Genomic DNA, 15,261 nt, shown 5'->3' on the forward strand with positions numbered 1-15,261 from the left:
TCACGGTGTAGCTTCACACGCCTAGCACCTGTTTGCAGTGTTCGTATGCATCAATCCATCATGCAGGAAAGCCATGATGGATAATCTAGGGAAGGCGTTTCGTGGTGGTCAGTAAGTTAGTGGACTTGTCGCGCCCCTATCTCCGTGATCTCAGTGCAGTGTACCGGTATGTGCATGACTGGTCTTAGACTCTTAGTGTATTACCTTGCCGCAGTACTCCTGTCCACTAGCTCATAATAATGACATTGACAACATGGTCAATACTAGAGGACATGGATGGGCCGAGACTCTGCCTTCGGATGGTGTAGACCACGGTAGATCTACAATGCGATCGGTAGAATGACAACTACAGACTAGCGTGATCATGAGGCTGCCGTATCTGTTTACATCCGAAATCACACTGACCAATGACGACAGGCAGTGACAAATCTCGAACTGAAACAGTGAAAGGGGTAAAACTAGTATAGTCATGTACTAATACTTAGTAGGATTAGAGGCAGAACATGTCCTTGGTGTTGACGCGTGTGTTTGAAAGACGAGAAGGACACCATTTCTGCTCGCCGCTTCCGACCTTGCGTTGTGCACTGGACGTTGTGCGGGGTCCGGCGTCTGGGCGGGTGTAGGTGAGAAGCGGCGGTGGCAAGGCCGGCCGCGATGGAGACGGTCTGGAGGAAGAGGGTTTCTCACCTACCGGGCGCGAAACTGGCCGCGTTACATCGTTGCTGCTGCCTGGTGTGGGTGCTATGTTGCATCATCGCCGGCATTCGCGGGCAGACGTCGCCGGGACTCCAATGGAAGCTAAGCGCACTGTACTCGCAACGAATCCTCACAGAGGACATTCCTCTCTACCGGGTGCCGATGTGTGGAAGCCGCTCGTCGGCTAATACGTTCCTGACCATGCCACTGGTGGCTCAACAAACCGAGAGAAATCTTGCCAGGAGCGGAACGGTCTCCGTAGGTGGATACCAGCTCACCGGCAAGCTTCATCTCGCCGAGCAATGCTACAGCATTCGCACACAACTGGAGCTGGGTGTCCGCCATCTTCACCTGGAGCTGCACCTGCGGAACGGGGCCGTCTACGTGTGCAAGTCGCAGAAGTCCTTGTGCGACGAAATGGCGAGACAGACCCGAGATCCGGCCGCGTGTAATAAGGTGCTCGGTTACAGTGACCAAGGCCAGGAGACCGGTTGTCACGCGGTGAGTGCCATGAAGCCTGAAACCAACTGTGACCCTGAATACCGGTTGGGAGAACTTCAAGCTGAGCAGTGTTGTTACTGAAGTTACCAAAAAGAAATCATTGGTAAATGTGGTACAGTCAGACCTCGCTTATCCGGTCCTCTTTTATCTGAATCCCTCGCCATCCGGAAGGAAATCGCTGGTTACCAATTTACAGCATTGTCATGCATGCATGCATACAGTACGTGTGTTCGATTATCCGGTTCCCTCCTATCCGGATATTTTGTGGGAAAGGGATGTGTGCAGTTTTAAAAGCGATCGAGGTCTGACTGTATACACATCCCGCGGTCAATTGATGTTTAAGGATAATGATTCTTTCACTTGGGGGAACCGTTGCTTGGCATTCTGGTTTGTTTTTGTGAAGTGGGAAGGGTGTGGGCATGACTGTTTAGTCCAAAGATGGCCAATGCTGATTAGAGGTTCACTGCATGATCATAATGCGTTGTACTTCAAAGTAGGCTAATACATATTAGGGTTGAAGCTACTGCGTAGGCATGCATTTTAGTTTACACAAGGGAAGGTCCAGTTGCAGCAGGTGAAATCTCATCTGAATGAACTATGCAGGTGAAATGGCGTCTGGATGAAGTAGGGCCCCGTGCCGGTGGTATCTCGTAGTTCTTGAAAATAGTGTGCCACGAGGTGCCCCGCAATGCAAGCTTACTCACTTGCTCACTTGCTCACTTTGCTTATAATGCCATACCCACTAGTCTGTGTGTTTGCATACCGGTACATGCAGTATTCCTACACCGTGCTACAGACACTGATCTGAAGACAAGCTCACACTGTGTGTGTGTAAATGTGTGTGTGTGTGTGTGCGCGTGTGTGTGCGTGTGTGTGTGTGTGTGTGTGTGCGCGTGTGTGTGTGTGTGTGCGCGCGCGTGTGTGTGTGTGTGCGCGCGCGCGTGTGCATGTGGCTACTATTGCACTAGTAGCCCATCTGTCGGACATGGCTGTATATTACGAGCCTTTCATTTATCCACCAGCTCTGGTATGTTGGCGATAAATCAGGATGTGAATTCACAATGTAGCGTAATCAGTCTGACCACCACCTTTGTGTGCATGACAATGTCTTTACAGGGTTCTCCAACGTTTCTCACCGTGTTGCAAGAAATATCCGATTGGGTGGCGAACAACCCAACGGAAGTTCTTCTCATCCGTCTTCACGTCGATGATCTTGTGAGCTCCATTCCCGGTTGCTACGACTTCCCCTCCGTGAACAGTAAGTTAAGCCATTGCAGGTTATGGTCAGCAAGGTGCATGCTGGTCACATTGCCCCTGCCGGTGTCAGAGCAAACTGCGCCTACTTGTACATGTAGAAATGACTGAACTAATCGGCGTTCTATACGGAATAAACTTTCATTTTGTGTGCATGGGTGATGAATCCTATCGGGTGTTCATTTGCCGATTTTCGTAAATGACGGTCATTTTGAGGTGGAGTCTTACAATCACGAAAGTTCACTGATGCATCAGCATTTAGGGAGGAGGAGGACCCTGTCATAGCAATTGACTCACCCGATCCGTTTCATTGAGCAGCACTCAGAGGCTGGTCATCCATGTCATTTGAAACCAGTTTTAAACATACTCAAAGTAGATGCATGTGATTCTGGCATGGTATCATATCGCTTCACTCCTTTAATTGAAGGAACCGTTTGTTTTCTCTGAACAGTGTATGGGTGAAAGAAGACGGGCCGCCGTATATTTAAATTCAACGAGACATGCAAGCGTTTTGCCCCAAATGCACTGATACAAATGACGTTGAGTTTTTAGGGAGGGCTGGAGACAGGTGAAGAAAATCATGCCGTGGTCAAAATGCCATAGGTGTAAGATTATTTCAAGAACTGAGAAGTTAGAAATGTAAGGAGGCAAACGAAGGAGAGAAAAGATGTAACTGAAATGTTAACCCTGAGTGCCGTGTGTATCTTTAACCTCAGCTCCCATTTCAACAGCTTTTACTTATGGGCTGTATGTACCGGACGATTATACAAAATTCAACGCTGCATCTGGTACAAGCGAACAAACTTGGCCATCTAGAAAGTTCCTCACATCGGTAAGCAATGATAAATGGTGGGTTCGGTCAGGTATGTGTGGGAATGGGATGATCGACTGAATCGGTGTGTGTGTGTGTGCGTGTGTGCGTGTGTGCGTGTGTGTGTGTGTGTGTGTGTGTGTGTGTGTGTGTGTGTGCGTGTGCGTGTGCGTGTTCTTTTCTGATGCACTCCATGTGGCGTAGCCGGCCAGATGTGCACCGGGGGTCGATTCACATACATGTAGCTTCACTGGTTATGTGGATTTGGCAATTGACTGGCACATGTCTACATCTATTTTGTTCAGATCTTGGCCACTGTAAGAGATGGGTTTGCATCCAGTAGCACTTGCAGATGTGCGTGGTTGTCTCGTGGTGGGCGGACATGGTGCATGGTATACGGTGTGTACATGTTTGTGGCAAACAGGATCCTTGGAGAGTTCAATCTTCCAAAGGAACAGGTGCCACCATCATCTCCAGGCCAAAAAGTGTGATGTGAATTTCACCCTGGCCAAACAGCCAGTGGGTCTCAACAAATGGGGTAACCCGGAGTACTTTGCCCTGTGCGCACGTGTGTGTGCGTGTGTGTGTGTATGTGTGTGTGTGCGTGTTGTGCATGTGTGTGCATGCAGCGTAATCACAATGTGGTGTTTCTCAGCAGCTGTTCGTTTGGCGATGTTCACGTCCATGACTATGGTGATGCACAGATTTGTAAGTTATACAGTGTAAAACCTGTAACTAAAGACCACCGTGACTAGCGACCAGCCTGGCACTACAGACCACTTCGCCAGGCACGGACGGTCTCACATTCATTATGGTTTTGCGGTGCAAACCTCTAACTAAGGACCACCTGCCACTAAAGACCGTTTTCTCTGGCCCCAACGGGTGGTCGTTAGTCACAAGTTTCACTGCAGTACAGTGTAAGACCTGCAAGTAGAGACCACCTGCAAGTAGAGACCACCTGCAAGTAGAGACCACCTGCAAGCAGAGACCACCTGCAAGTAGAGACCACCTGCAAGTAGAGACCACCTGCAAGTAGAGACCACCTGCAAGGAGAGACCACCTGCAAGTAGAGACCACCTGTCTCCTGCAACCAGTCATGCTATCCAGACAGTGTAGGTGTGGGGTGGGGGTGGGGTGGGGGGTTTGTGCCATGTGTGACCCTGGCGCACCCAGGCTCTCGCACGGCGAGACCGCACACGGTTGTACGCTGTCGTACCAGGACCGGTGGACGCAGTACTCGATTGGTGCGGCCATACCACAGCTGTCCTGAACTCTTCACCAGTAACTACTAAGCAGGCGTTGGTGGCCAAAAAGTTGGTCCGGCCTTGGCCTGACCAACCGGACGGGTTCCACCGGGCCTGCGTACAAGTTTCCTTTCACCAACTGTAAATCAATGTCGGGTACTGATATTCTCCCTGCACTTTACTGTACTCTACAGAGGTTGCATTCATTGAACTGTCTCTCCTGTGTGATGCTCTTTGTGCCTGCGCGTGTGGCCGGCTGCAGTCAGTCCTTTCATCAATGAATTCTCGGTCGCCTCCTTCCAGCCATACCCATCATGCCTAGCGGCCGATGACAAAGGCATCGTCTTCCCACCGGACGTGGACTTCACCTTTGTGTATGATGATCGCCTGGCGGTGAGCTGAGCTCGTGCATGCATTGACTCATGGTGGTGACTCGTAGCGACGCAATGCTTTGGAGTACATGTATATCGACAACGCCGTACACCGACAGTTTATCACACCTGTGACCCTTATCTTGAAACTACATACTCATAGGCCCCCATGATTTGCTTAGCCTGCCGATTGCATGCATTGTTTTCCCGTGTTCAGGTTGACCTGACGATACAGTCAGACGGAGGCTCCGCTAGTCATCTGAACCTCTCTGAATCTGGCATGCAGCTAACCACGGCGAACGGTAAGCCTGCGCGTACAACTGTGTATGTGCACCGTGTGAACTGTAGCACGTACACCTGGTGTCGTGATACATTATTCCGTGTACGTCGTATGTACGTGGTGTTGGTGCATGCGCGTGTTGCTGTGATGTGAAAAGCAGTCTTCGTCTTGAGTTCGTCATGTCCAGTTGTGTTTCCGTCGTCGTCTCGTCGTAAATACAGTCTTCCGAATGTACCTGTAGCTATCTAGTCGTCTTGTCTGAGTCTGGAGTTGACACAAGGCTGGGAGCAGGTTAAGAAACCATCATACAACAGGCACACTGATGGACAGCATGTTGGGTCCGATTCCAAATGCTTTGGTATGCCGGTGGCCATACGCGCTGCATGCAGTTGGTCAGATCAGTTGTGTTGCTGCGTGTGCGCTTGCGTTCGTGGTTGTGCGTCTGTACATTTGTGTATGTGGGAAACTGTGTAACCTACAGCATTTTCAGTCATGCAGTGTGGCTTCAATCCGATGATGGCTGGCTTTGACCAGACGTCTACAGAGGGTAAGTACGCCTTCAGGCACATACCGTAGAATCCCGCGGATAAGCCCACCCGCGTATAAGCCCATGCCCACGCATAAGCCCAGGCCAAGTTCGAACATCGCCTAGCTTCGTCGCACAAGCCCATGGGCCTATGTCGTACCAAGAGTCCATAAATTATGGACTCTTGGTCGTACCATGTACATAGTAGATGTAGCTTTTTTCTTCTTTTTTTTTGTACATTTCAACACAAATCATGGGTTGTTTTTGTTTGAACAGTGGCTTTCAGCAATGTACTTCTCACTTCCTTGGTACTTTTCAATAGCACAATTCTGGTGTCAGCGTATAAGCCCATGCCCGCGTATAAGCCCATGTTCTTGTAAAAGCCCACCGAAATGTCCTTGTGAAACAGATTAGCTTATCCGTGGGATTCTGCGGTACTACATGTATACTGAATCCAGCGTGTATTGATTTTGGTCTTGTTTTGGTAGTGTTGTGGGCCTCAACGTTACAGGTAGTCACATGCCTAGGGAGGATGTGATACCGTTATAGAAGGTCTCGGATACTTGCCACACACTAGCAAATGGCATCGCACGCAGCACGGCAAGCAGCATCGGTGTAGTCATCACCTCCAGGCAGTTGCTACCTGCTGCTGTGAAAGCTGTGTGCCCAGCGAAGGACAGTAGCTCCAGGTCCAGGACTATTTTTACACACACTGGCCCTAGGTTCTGCAGTATGCTTTGTAACCTGCTGTACTAGTAGATAATGTCTGTGTGATGTTGCTCTGTTGCTCTGCTGCAGGATGTGTGTGGACGTATAGGGAGAATCACACAGCATTCTGTGACCCAGGGATGTGCACAGTGCTGTCCAGGAGACCATCTTTGGTGAGCGAGAGCGAGAATTTCCTGAGCTCTTTCCAATTGCGGGCCGGGTTTTCGACCTGACATAACATTGGAACTGAACCCTGTCAGGGCAAATGCGCAAGTTTTTTTTTGAATGTGGCTTTAAGTGAAAATTTCCACACGCACATCTCAATCTATTTTAGGGCACACGGACGCAGTTTGGGGGGAAGCGCGAGAGATGGAGAACGAAGGAAGCATCAAAACCATTCGACTCGGCACCTCAAAGACAACAAGCAGTGAAATGTCAGGTCATACTTCCCCTTTTAAAACAGAGAGATGGTGTGCCAGTCCTGTCACTGACTGTCTAGACCTCGGAGGGAAGTGTAACAGGGCTCTAGGAGTTCTCAATCTTTTCAGGACATTTATTGTACAACATGTAGATTTTGGATCATCATCGCAGTGTGTAACAGTTACAGAAATATTGTGTCGGTGCAATTTTTACTATTTAGGATGCTCTTCATGAAGTATGTATGTCCCAAAATGTGCTTTGCCAATTCCAGTTTGCTTGTTTCAGTCCGTCTGTCTTGCATTCTCTTTATTCATGTGTGTGTATGTATGTATGTCTGTGCGTGTGTGGTTCAGTCATCTCGGCGATACGACTGGTACAACATCCCTTGCACGGAGCTGCGTTATCTTCTCTGTTGGGATCGCTCTGGAAACCAAAGTAAGGTCCTGCTCTTTTTCACTGTGTTTGTGTGTATGTGTGTACGTGTGTGTGTACGTGTGTGCGTATGTGTGTGTGTGAACGTGTGTACGTGTGTGTATGTGTATGTGTGTACGTGTGTTTGTGTTCGAACAGCGGTGTTCGTGCGTGTGTACATGTATATGCTTACGTGCGTGCTTAGAGGCACACCCTTATGTTCCCACAGTACTTTGAAGTATAAACGGTGATGATACACAGCGTACATGCAACTGCGGCTTGGCTTGGTTCACCTTGAGATTGGCCAGGGAGGTCAAAATCACTGTAATCGGATTTTCATTGTTCTCAGCCATACATTCCGTCTTGCCTTTTTGCTTCGTTGTGACAAATACTATTCTGTCATGGATTCTGTGTCAATGGTAAGCGGTTTCCTATAAAGGAACCAGTACTGTGTCTGGTGTTAAGCTCGTAACTCTCGTTGATTCTATCCCTTTCTACATGTAGTTGGTGAAGCTGCCTGGAGGCTGTCACCCGCCAAATTCCCGTACCCAACATCTCAGTTTCTTGATATACCAACGTACACCGATCCGTTTGGCATTCAGGAGGAAAGTAAGTCGGCGGATGTAACTTAGCGCCATTTCCTTCATCTCCTTGTGTGGACTGTGCGTAGCATTCACAGCGAATTCCAGATTTGTTTCTATCGCATCATGCCCGTAATCCACTTACTCTGATCATTCAAGAATTTTCAAACGCGGGCCCAGAATGTTAAATTTAACATAACTACTGAATCTTACTCTTTTAGGACTTTTGTTTTTACTCCATCGCTTTTGTTTTTACTCCATCGCTGCTTCTTACGAGTCCTTGTTGTTTCACACGAGACTAGTAGAAGACCATGTAACTTATGATGGGGTTGCTACTTCGAGCTTCATCCTATTTCGCCATGCATTACTTTCATTCTTAGGGTACCCCGTAAGAAGACCTTGAGTCTGTGGGGATTGCCCTATCAAAATATGAATAAATAATAATAATAATAATAATAATAATAATAATGCCCATGGACACCTCGGTTGCCCATGACAACTTCGGGTGTCCATGGCAGCCTTGGGCGCCCATGGCAACCTCGGGTGCCCATGGCAACCTCGGGTGCCCATGGCAACCTCGGGTGCCCATGGCAACCTCGGGTGCCCATGGCAACCTCGGGTGCCCATGGCAACCTCGGGTGCCCATTGCAACCTCGGGTGCCCATGGCAGCCAAGGCCAAGGGTGCATCCTAGTATAATGCGAGGATCTCTGAGTGTGAACCGTGAGCTATCCTGCTGTGTCTGTGTTTGTGCTCGACTCCAGTATGTGACCCTGGTTACAACTTCAAAATTCCCAACTCTCCTCTGTAAGCAAACTACTTGGCCATCCTTGAAGACGAAGGCATCATTGCCACTCTTTCCACTGTCTTGACACAATTTGGTATTTTTCTGTTGTGTTTCGATTCATGCATGTGTGGTATGTGGATAAAGAAATGGAGCAGAATTCAAGGAAGTGCCCGCCATAAGGTCTGTAACGTTCTGCCAATTTAAGCGGAGGAAAATTTTAGTTCTTTCTCACACCTCACATCAGCCATAAATAGTGCAGAGTAGGCTGCGGACAGCCATATTGCAAGACGAAAAGACGCATAAGTGGCTGTCACGGTTGGAGTTTACGGATACTTCCAAAAGAGGTTTCAACTTGTCTTGTTTCTGCCACACACTGTAGCCATCTCGGGGAATATCTTTGACTTTTACCGTACTGAGGGTCGAATTCCCTGAAGCACGGCGTATTGAGCAAGGAGTGGCGCTGTCTTGCAGGCTTGCCGAGTGGAAGGTTCGATGGAGGTCTTGTGTGCTTTGGATCATGCCAATCGAGAGTCAGTAAAGGAGTCGAGCTGGCAGGAAAAAGGCGAGCACCTACGTAGGGAGCAACACACACTGATTCCTCTGTTTGCCGACGTCACTACCTCGGTTATTACCTTAGAGGAAGAACACACATCAGGTTCTGGAACAACATTTTGAAAGTGAAAACCTGAACTGTGTCCTTCTAAGAAGATAGCGTTTTTTCTCCAAGGAAACTGTTATGAACCTGTGGTGTGATTCTTCTAGGTTTGTTTATCCTATTTGTTCCTCTTTCAATGTTGCCCGGTGCTCAGTGAATTTGGCCATGTGATGAATATGATAGAAAGAGTGAACATCACAGACGAAGTGTGGCTTGGCTGGATGAAGGGTGTCACGTGTAGGCAAGGTGGGTAGGCACGTCACACGGACACTATAATGTCAATATCGTTATGTGCATCGGTATCAGCACGGGTGCCGCATGATGTGTGGATATCTGTGTGGTGCTATCATGACTATCGCATGGCGTGTGGGGGGGGGGGGGAGGGGGAGTGTGTGTGTGGTGCTTTCATGATTATCGCACGACGTATGGGTATGTGCGTTGTGCTATCATGGCGTATGGCGCATGAAGTGTGGATATGTGGGTGGTGCTATCATCATGACTATCGCATGACGTGTGGATATGTGTATGGTGTTATCATGACTATCACATGACGTATGGATATCTGTGTGGTGTACTGTGCACAGGTGAGGAGACACCAGCGCCCGCACTACCTGAACCCAAAGTCACATCGCTCGACTGCCCGGCCGTTCTGAAGGAGCCGTCCATTTACCGGGACACATCGGTGGCACCTACGGTTGGAACGCAACTGCCGCAATCCACAGGTGAACATCCATAGTGAAGTGATCTGCTTTCTGTATGAGCACTCAAGTTGCTGCAGGTTGGGGGGGGGGGGGGCATTCATGGAATAACATAATCACAAACTGTCTTCTAGATGACTCTGATCGTACAAGTATTCATTGCACTGAATTGAAACTTAAAATACAGGAACGCACAAAGATCCAACATACTTTAAGTGAATGCTAGCAGCCAAATGGCATTGCAGGGTACGGCGTATACTCCATTGAGTGCGGCTTATTAAACATGCGGTGCATTAATATTATGATTTCTGGTCGTTGCTGTGTGTTTCCTTGCTTTTTCCAGGCACCAAGGCGCCCTCGAAAGGTACTTTGAGCAATAGCAGTTTATTAATTTCCCGATAGCTCACTACAGAAGTATGGAGGTTGGTGATAGTTTGGAGCAGTAGTCTGGGCTGCCGTCCACGTAGAGTCAGGTCTTGCTTATCGGTTCTCCTCTATCCTGTTTTCTTACCAAGCTATGAGCAAGTATAGTACAGTCAAACTTGCGAATAACGACCCCCCCCTTGATCGGGCATGACCCCCCTTGACCCCCCTTGATCGTGCATGAGGAAAGCGTAGTTGTTCACGAGGTTGAAAATAATGCTGTAAAATGGCCACGAACTAGTAGACTGAAGATTGTGTCAAGATTCCCAATGTCATTCTGGAGATTGTGTCAAGATTCCCAATGTCATTCTGAAGATTGTGTCAAGATTCCCAATGTCATTCTGGGAAGATTGTGTCAAGATTCCAGTCATTCTGAAGATTGTGTCAAGATTCCCAATGTCATTCTGAAGATTGTGTCAAGATTCCCAATGTCATTCTGAAGATTGTGTCAAGATTCCCAATGTCATTCTGGGAAGATTGTGTCAAGATTCCAGTCATTCTGAAGATTGTGTCAAGATTCCCAATGTCATTCTGAAGATTGTGTCAAGATTCCCAATGTCATTCTGAAGATTGTGTCAAGATTCCCAATGTCATTCTGAAGATTGTGTCAAGATTCCCAATGTCATTCTGAAGATTGTGTCAAGATTCCCAATGTCATTCTGAAGATTGTGTCAAGATTCCCAATGTCATTCTGAAGATTGTGTCAAGATTCCCAATGTCATTCTGAAGATTGTGTCAAGATTCCCAATGTCATTCTGAAGATTGTGTCAAGATTCCCAATGTCATTCTGAAGATTGTGTCAAGATTCCCAATGTCATTCTGGAGGTTGTTTCAAGATTCCCAATGTCATTCTGAAGATTGTGTCAAGATTCCCAATGTCATTCTGAAGATTGTGTCAAGATTCCCAATGTCATTCTGGAGGTTGTTTCAAGATTCCCAATGTCATTCTGGAGGTTGTTTCAAGATTCCCAATGTCATTCTGGAGGTTGTGTCAAGATTCCCAATGTCATTCTGGAGGTTGTGTCAAGATTCCCAATGTCATTCTGGAGGTTGTGTCAAGATTCCCAATGTCATTCTGGAGGTTGACCAATGTCATTCTGGAGGTTGACTGTATGGGATACCAAGAATACCGTGATGAAAACCAGAGTGTGCTGCAGCTTGGGGTCTTTTCTGCTATGGGTGTCTGTCACAGCGGAATTCCGTGATTACATCATATTTGGCGCAGATCTGAGGCGGGAAATGGCGGAGTGCGTACAACTGAGCTGCAGTTGTGCAGAAAGAGACCTGCTTGAATCCTGCTTGTACGCACTACATCACTAAAATGATGTAATCACGGAATTCCGCCGTGACGGCAACCCATCCGAGCTGCACATTCTGGTTTTCATGTACTCTTGGTGACACGCGTAGTAAGTAGTGCTGAGTCGGGTAACGTTTTCTTCGGGTATCGGGTTCGGGTAGGTTTCCACGGGTAGCACGGATACCCGATCGGGTAATGTTTCCATGGTAATACCACACTGCACCCCTTCCCTTACACACTGGGTGGACATGCGGGGTATTACATGAATTTGTACACATGCACTGCACATGATGTCGTCTGCGACTTCGGGTAGTCGGGTACTATTCTGTACGCGACTACCCGAGGTCCTTACGGGTAGCACCAAGAGTACATAAACCAGAGTGTGCAACTCGGGATGGTTCCTGTGGGAGCGTAATTCGTGCACTACGTCATTTCTGACGGCATGGTAAGCCACAGGTACGGTGAAAAGTTGCGTAACCAGTCGCGGTGGTGCAGTGCACTGAGTTTGTCCTGATTTCGGGTTTTTGGAGACGGATAGCCTGGTGACTTTACTTTTCGGTGGATGTACGCAGCGTACACAGTCGCACAAAACACCGAAATCCTGAAACAGGACGTCTAAAATCAAGCAAACTTGGCTGATTTCCGGGCTATGAAACATGAAAATTTGAGCTGTACGCAAGTCGCGGCTTGGCTGATCTCATCAGGGTGACGTAGTGCACGAACTGCGCTGTTTCAGATCTGATATGCACAGTTGCACACTCTGGTTTATGTACTCTTGGTAGCACGGGTACCCGACTACCCGTGCACACCCCTAGTAGTAAGCCCTGCGGAGTGCAGTGCGTCCCGTAAGCAGTTGGCCAATTCCCCTCGCCTGTACAGACATTTCCCCCAAATCACAAGTCTGAAAAAAAGGTGCAAAAAATACCATGTCAGAAGTGGGATTCGAACCCACGCCTACAGAAGTAGACTGCGACCTGAACGCAGCGCCTTAGACAACTCGGCCATCCTGACATAACTTGAAAGTCTCTTAGGTTAATAGAAACATGACCAGTGGCTACATTCATTCGTCCTTAATTTACATGCATCCACTTACGAAGGCCGGGTAGTCCCGGACTATGAAAGTATGCCAATGGGTAGCAACCCAATAGCTCTGAAACCCATCCAAATTTCGCAAGTCGTCACTCTTGATCCGTGTCTGCATGGACTGCGCACATACACTCCCATCACTGCAATGCGAGTGGATGTAGTTATTAAGTAGTGTCCGGCTGAGCATTGGCACTCTGTTCTTGTTCACTGCTCAGGTCTAACATCAACAGAACAAGTCGGTATCATCCTGGGATCACTGGTCGTCTTCACACTGCTACTGCTCTTGATTTACTTTGCCCTCTATCAACATCTTACCAGCACACACTCACTGAGCGAGAAGTCCTATCCGCAGTCACCAGGGGCACCTGTTACCATGGCAGCGCGCCGCCAGGTTAGCTCACTGGGTGGCATTGGACGGAGCATGACGTCGGCGGCCGGCTTCCAACCTCTGCGCAACGAGTCAACCTCGTCGGAGCCCGGTGGCTCTGTGATCCCGTCGCCATCGCGCAACATCATGGGAGAGAACAGCCTGGAGAGACGCATTTCGCACCAGTCGGGCTACGCGAGCGAGTCATCCAGCAGGCAAGCTAGCACGGTACAACCACCGTCATTCCCCATTGACTTCTCGCAGACACCGATGACGCGCTACCACAGCTCCGGTTCCGGCATACCCGGCCTGACCGAGGACGAGGGTGTGGTGCGAATGAATCCACTCTTTGCACAGGTGGCCGGCGGTTTTGATCAGCCCGTGGACAGCGAAGATGATGTTGGTGCGAATAGCGAGCCTTACGATCGATATACTGATCGCGAATATGATGATAATGAGCATGAGCATGATGAGGCCGATGGTGATGCATACAGTCAGGGGTACGATGAAGGACGAGATGACGACGAGGTGGATGGAGGAGATGGTGGTGCGGAGGATGAACTGGGTGCTAGTGTACATGATGAGCAGGCTGTGGACGATCAGTACACTGCAACCAATGGTGCTGAGCAGCAACAACAACAGCAGCAGCAGTATGACGACCAGCAACTACAGCAGTATGACGACCAGCAACTACAGCAGTACGAAGAGCAGGAACAACAACAGGAGCAGTACGAAGAGCAGCAGCAACATCAGCAACACGAGGAGCTGGAAGCCCTGCAGGACCTGGCTAATGAGCAAGTAGACTACGGCGGCAGCGGCGGCGGCAGCAGCGGCCATCAGCCTATGAACGCATTAGGCATGAACATGGCCGCACAAGCCAACTTCCAGGCGTACACACCGCAAACACAACACAGCTATGAACAAGACGAGGTTGCCAACACACATCAAGACACATCGGCCACGCCAGGAGGCAACATCTCCCGGCCGAGGCCTCAGGTGTCGGCATCGACATTAGCACAGCACCAACCACCTCCAGTCTTTACACCACCGCCCCCGCCTCCGCCTGCACCAGCGCCACAGGCAAGCAATGCTCCAATGATGGCTGAGGAGCCCACAGATTATGGCCTGCCTATGGACGCTCCGGTTGGTCTTATGGCGGAGGGTGAGCTTTTCTACTAGCCAATTTCTTGTCACAGTAACTACTTTAATCTCATGTGCGTTGACAAGTTGTAATATATTGACTCGAGGATGAGCTGCTCAAGCCAAGGTTCTAGGGCAGACATCGGTAAATTATTGACAGCTGGCCATTGACTTTGGTTACGCGACCCGCACTGTAGCTGGCCCGTTATTTGTACATCTTGTTGCCACGGTTGCCACGGCCCAGTACATGTAGATCTTCTGACATGAACCTGAATCACTGTCTCTTTTATACACTGTAGTATGACTCTGAATGAATACTACTTCTTGTACAATCATAATAAGAATAGACCTGCTTCCTCACTCTGTTTGTACATTGATTTTTGCCGTATGGCCTTGAGCTTTACGTTTCCATTTGCTGATTATTTCCTATCGCCTTGGCAACTAGTCCTGGTGTCACTCTAATTTTCCGCTCGCGATGACCCTTACACGTGCAATTATCACTTCTAATAGTTTATAGGAATTGGAGACTTCAAATTCTATGCTACTTTTCAAGTTGATTCGTCATTGAAATCTGGTGTCCTCAAATGGACCGAGTGCCCCGGCTGAATGTATATAGTTTGGAAGATTGCATGTGATGGTCTATTAGAGATATTGAACTGATTGTTGACGTGCATGTTGACAAGATGACTATCCCTCTTTCAGCACAGGCGTTGCAGTGATATCAATGATGGTTCTGACAGGTTGCGTGAAAATGCCAACCGGGATTGGTTCACTTGCCGTGCTTGGCCTGGATTCCTTACCATGTGTCAGTGGATTTGCAACTCTGTGATGTTCTGTACAAGTCACGGACTCGGGTGAGCAGCCTCCGGTAAGAGTTAGCAGTTGTAGTTTGTTATTTGCTGCGTATTCTTCGGCACAGGGTTCGGATATTGTGACTTTCCAAGTTAAATACAATGTCATGTAGATCTACATGGCATGTGTTGAATGCGGATCTGGCATGCAGGTG

At 48.6% G+C, this 15,261-nt stretch overlaps 1 protein-coding gene and 1 non-coding gene across 2 annotated transcripts; one reads left to right on the forward strand and one right to left on the reverse strand.

Moving 5' to 3' along the window:
- The first annotated feature begins 493 nt into the window (after positions 1-493).
- Positions 494-14,844, forward strand: LOC135817265 (uncharacterized). Its single transcript, XM_065330411.1, has 15 exons — positions 494-1,197; positions 2,314-2,455; positions 3,168-3,283; positions 3,892-3,970; positions 4,769-4,899; positions 5,095-5,179; positions 5,639-5,704; positions 6,482-6,564; positions 7,165-7,246; positions 7,727-7,831; positions 8,567-8,609; positions 9,399-9,490; positions 9,829-9,966; positions 10,286-10,306; positions 12,964-14,844. Exons 1-15 carry the CDS (start codon positions 655-657, stop codon positions 14,292-14,294), a joined length of 3,057 nt encoding a protein of 1,018 aa, XP_065186483.1. The 5' UTR covers positions 494-654; the 3' UTR covers positions 14,295-14,844.
- Trnal-cag (transfer RNA leucine (anticodon CAG)) lies at positions 12,590-12,673 on the reverse strand. The gene has a single exon. It is a non-coding gene; the product is annotated as a tRNA-Leu (tRNA).
- Positions 14,845-15,261: the final 417 nt, after the last annotated feature.

This window comes from Sycon ciliatum, chromosome 5 (genome assembly GCF_964019385.1).
Source record: "Sycon ciliatum chromosome 5, ocSycCili1.1, whole genome shotgun sequence".
Taxonomy (NCBI): domain Eukaryota; kingdom Metazoa; phylum Porifera; class Calcarea; order Leucosolenida; family Sycettidae; genus Sycon; species Sycon ciliatum.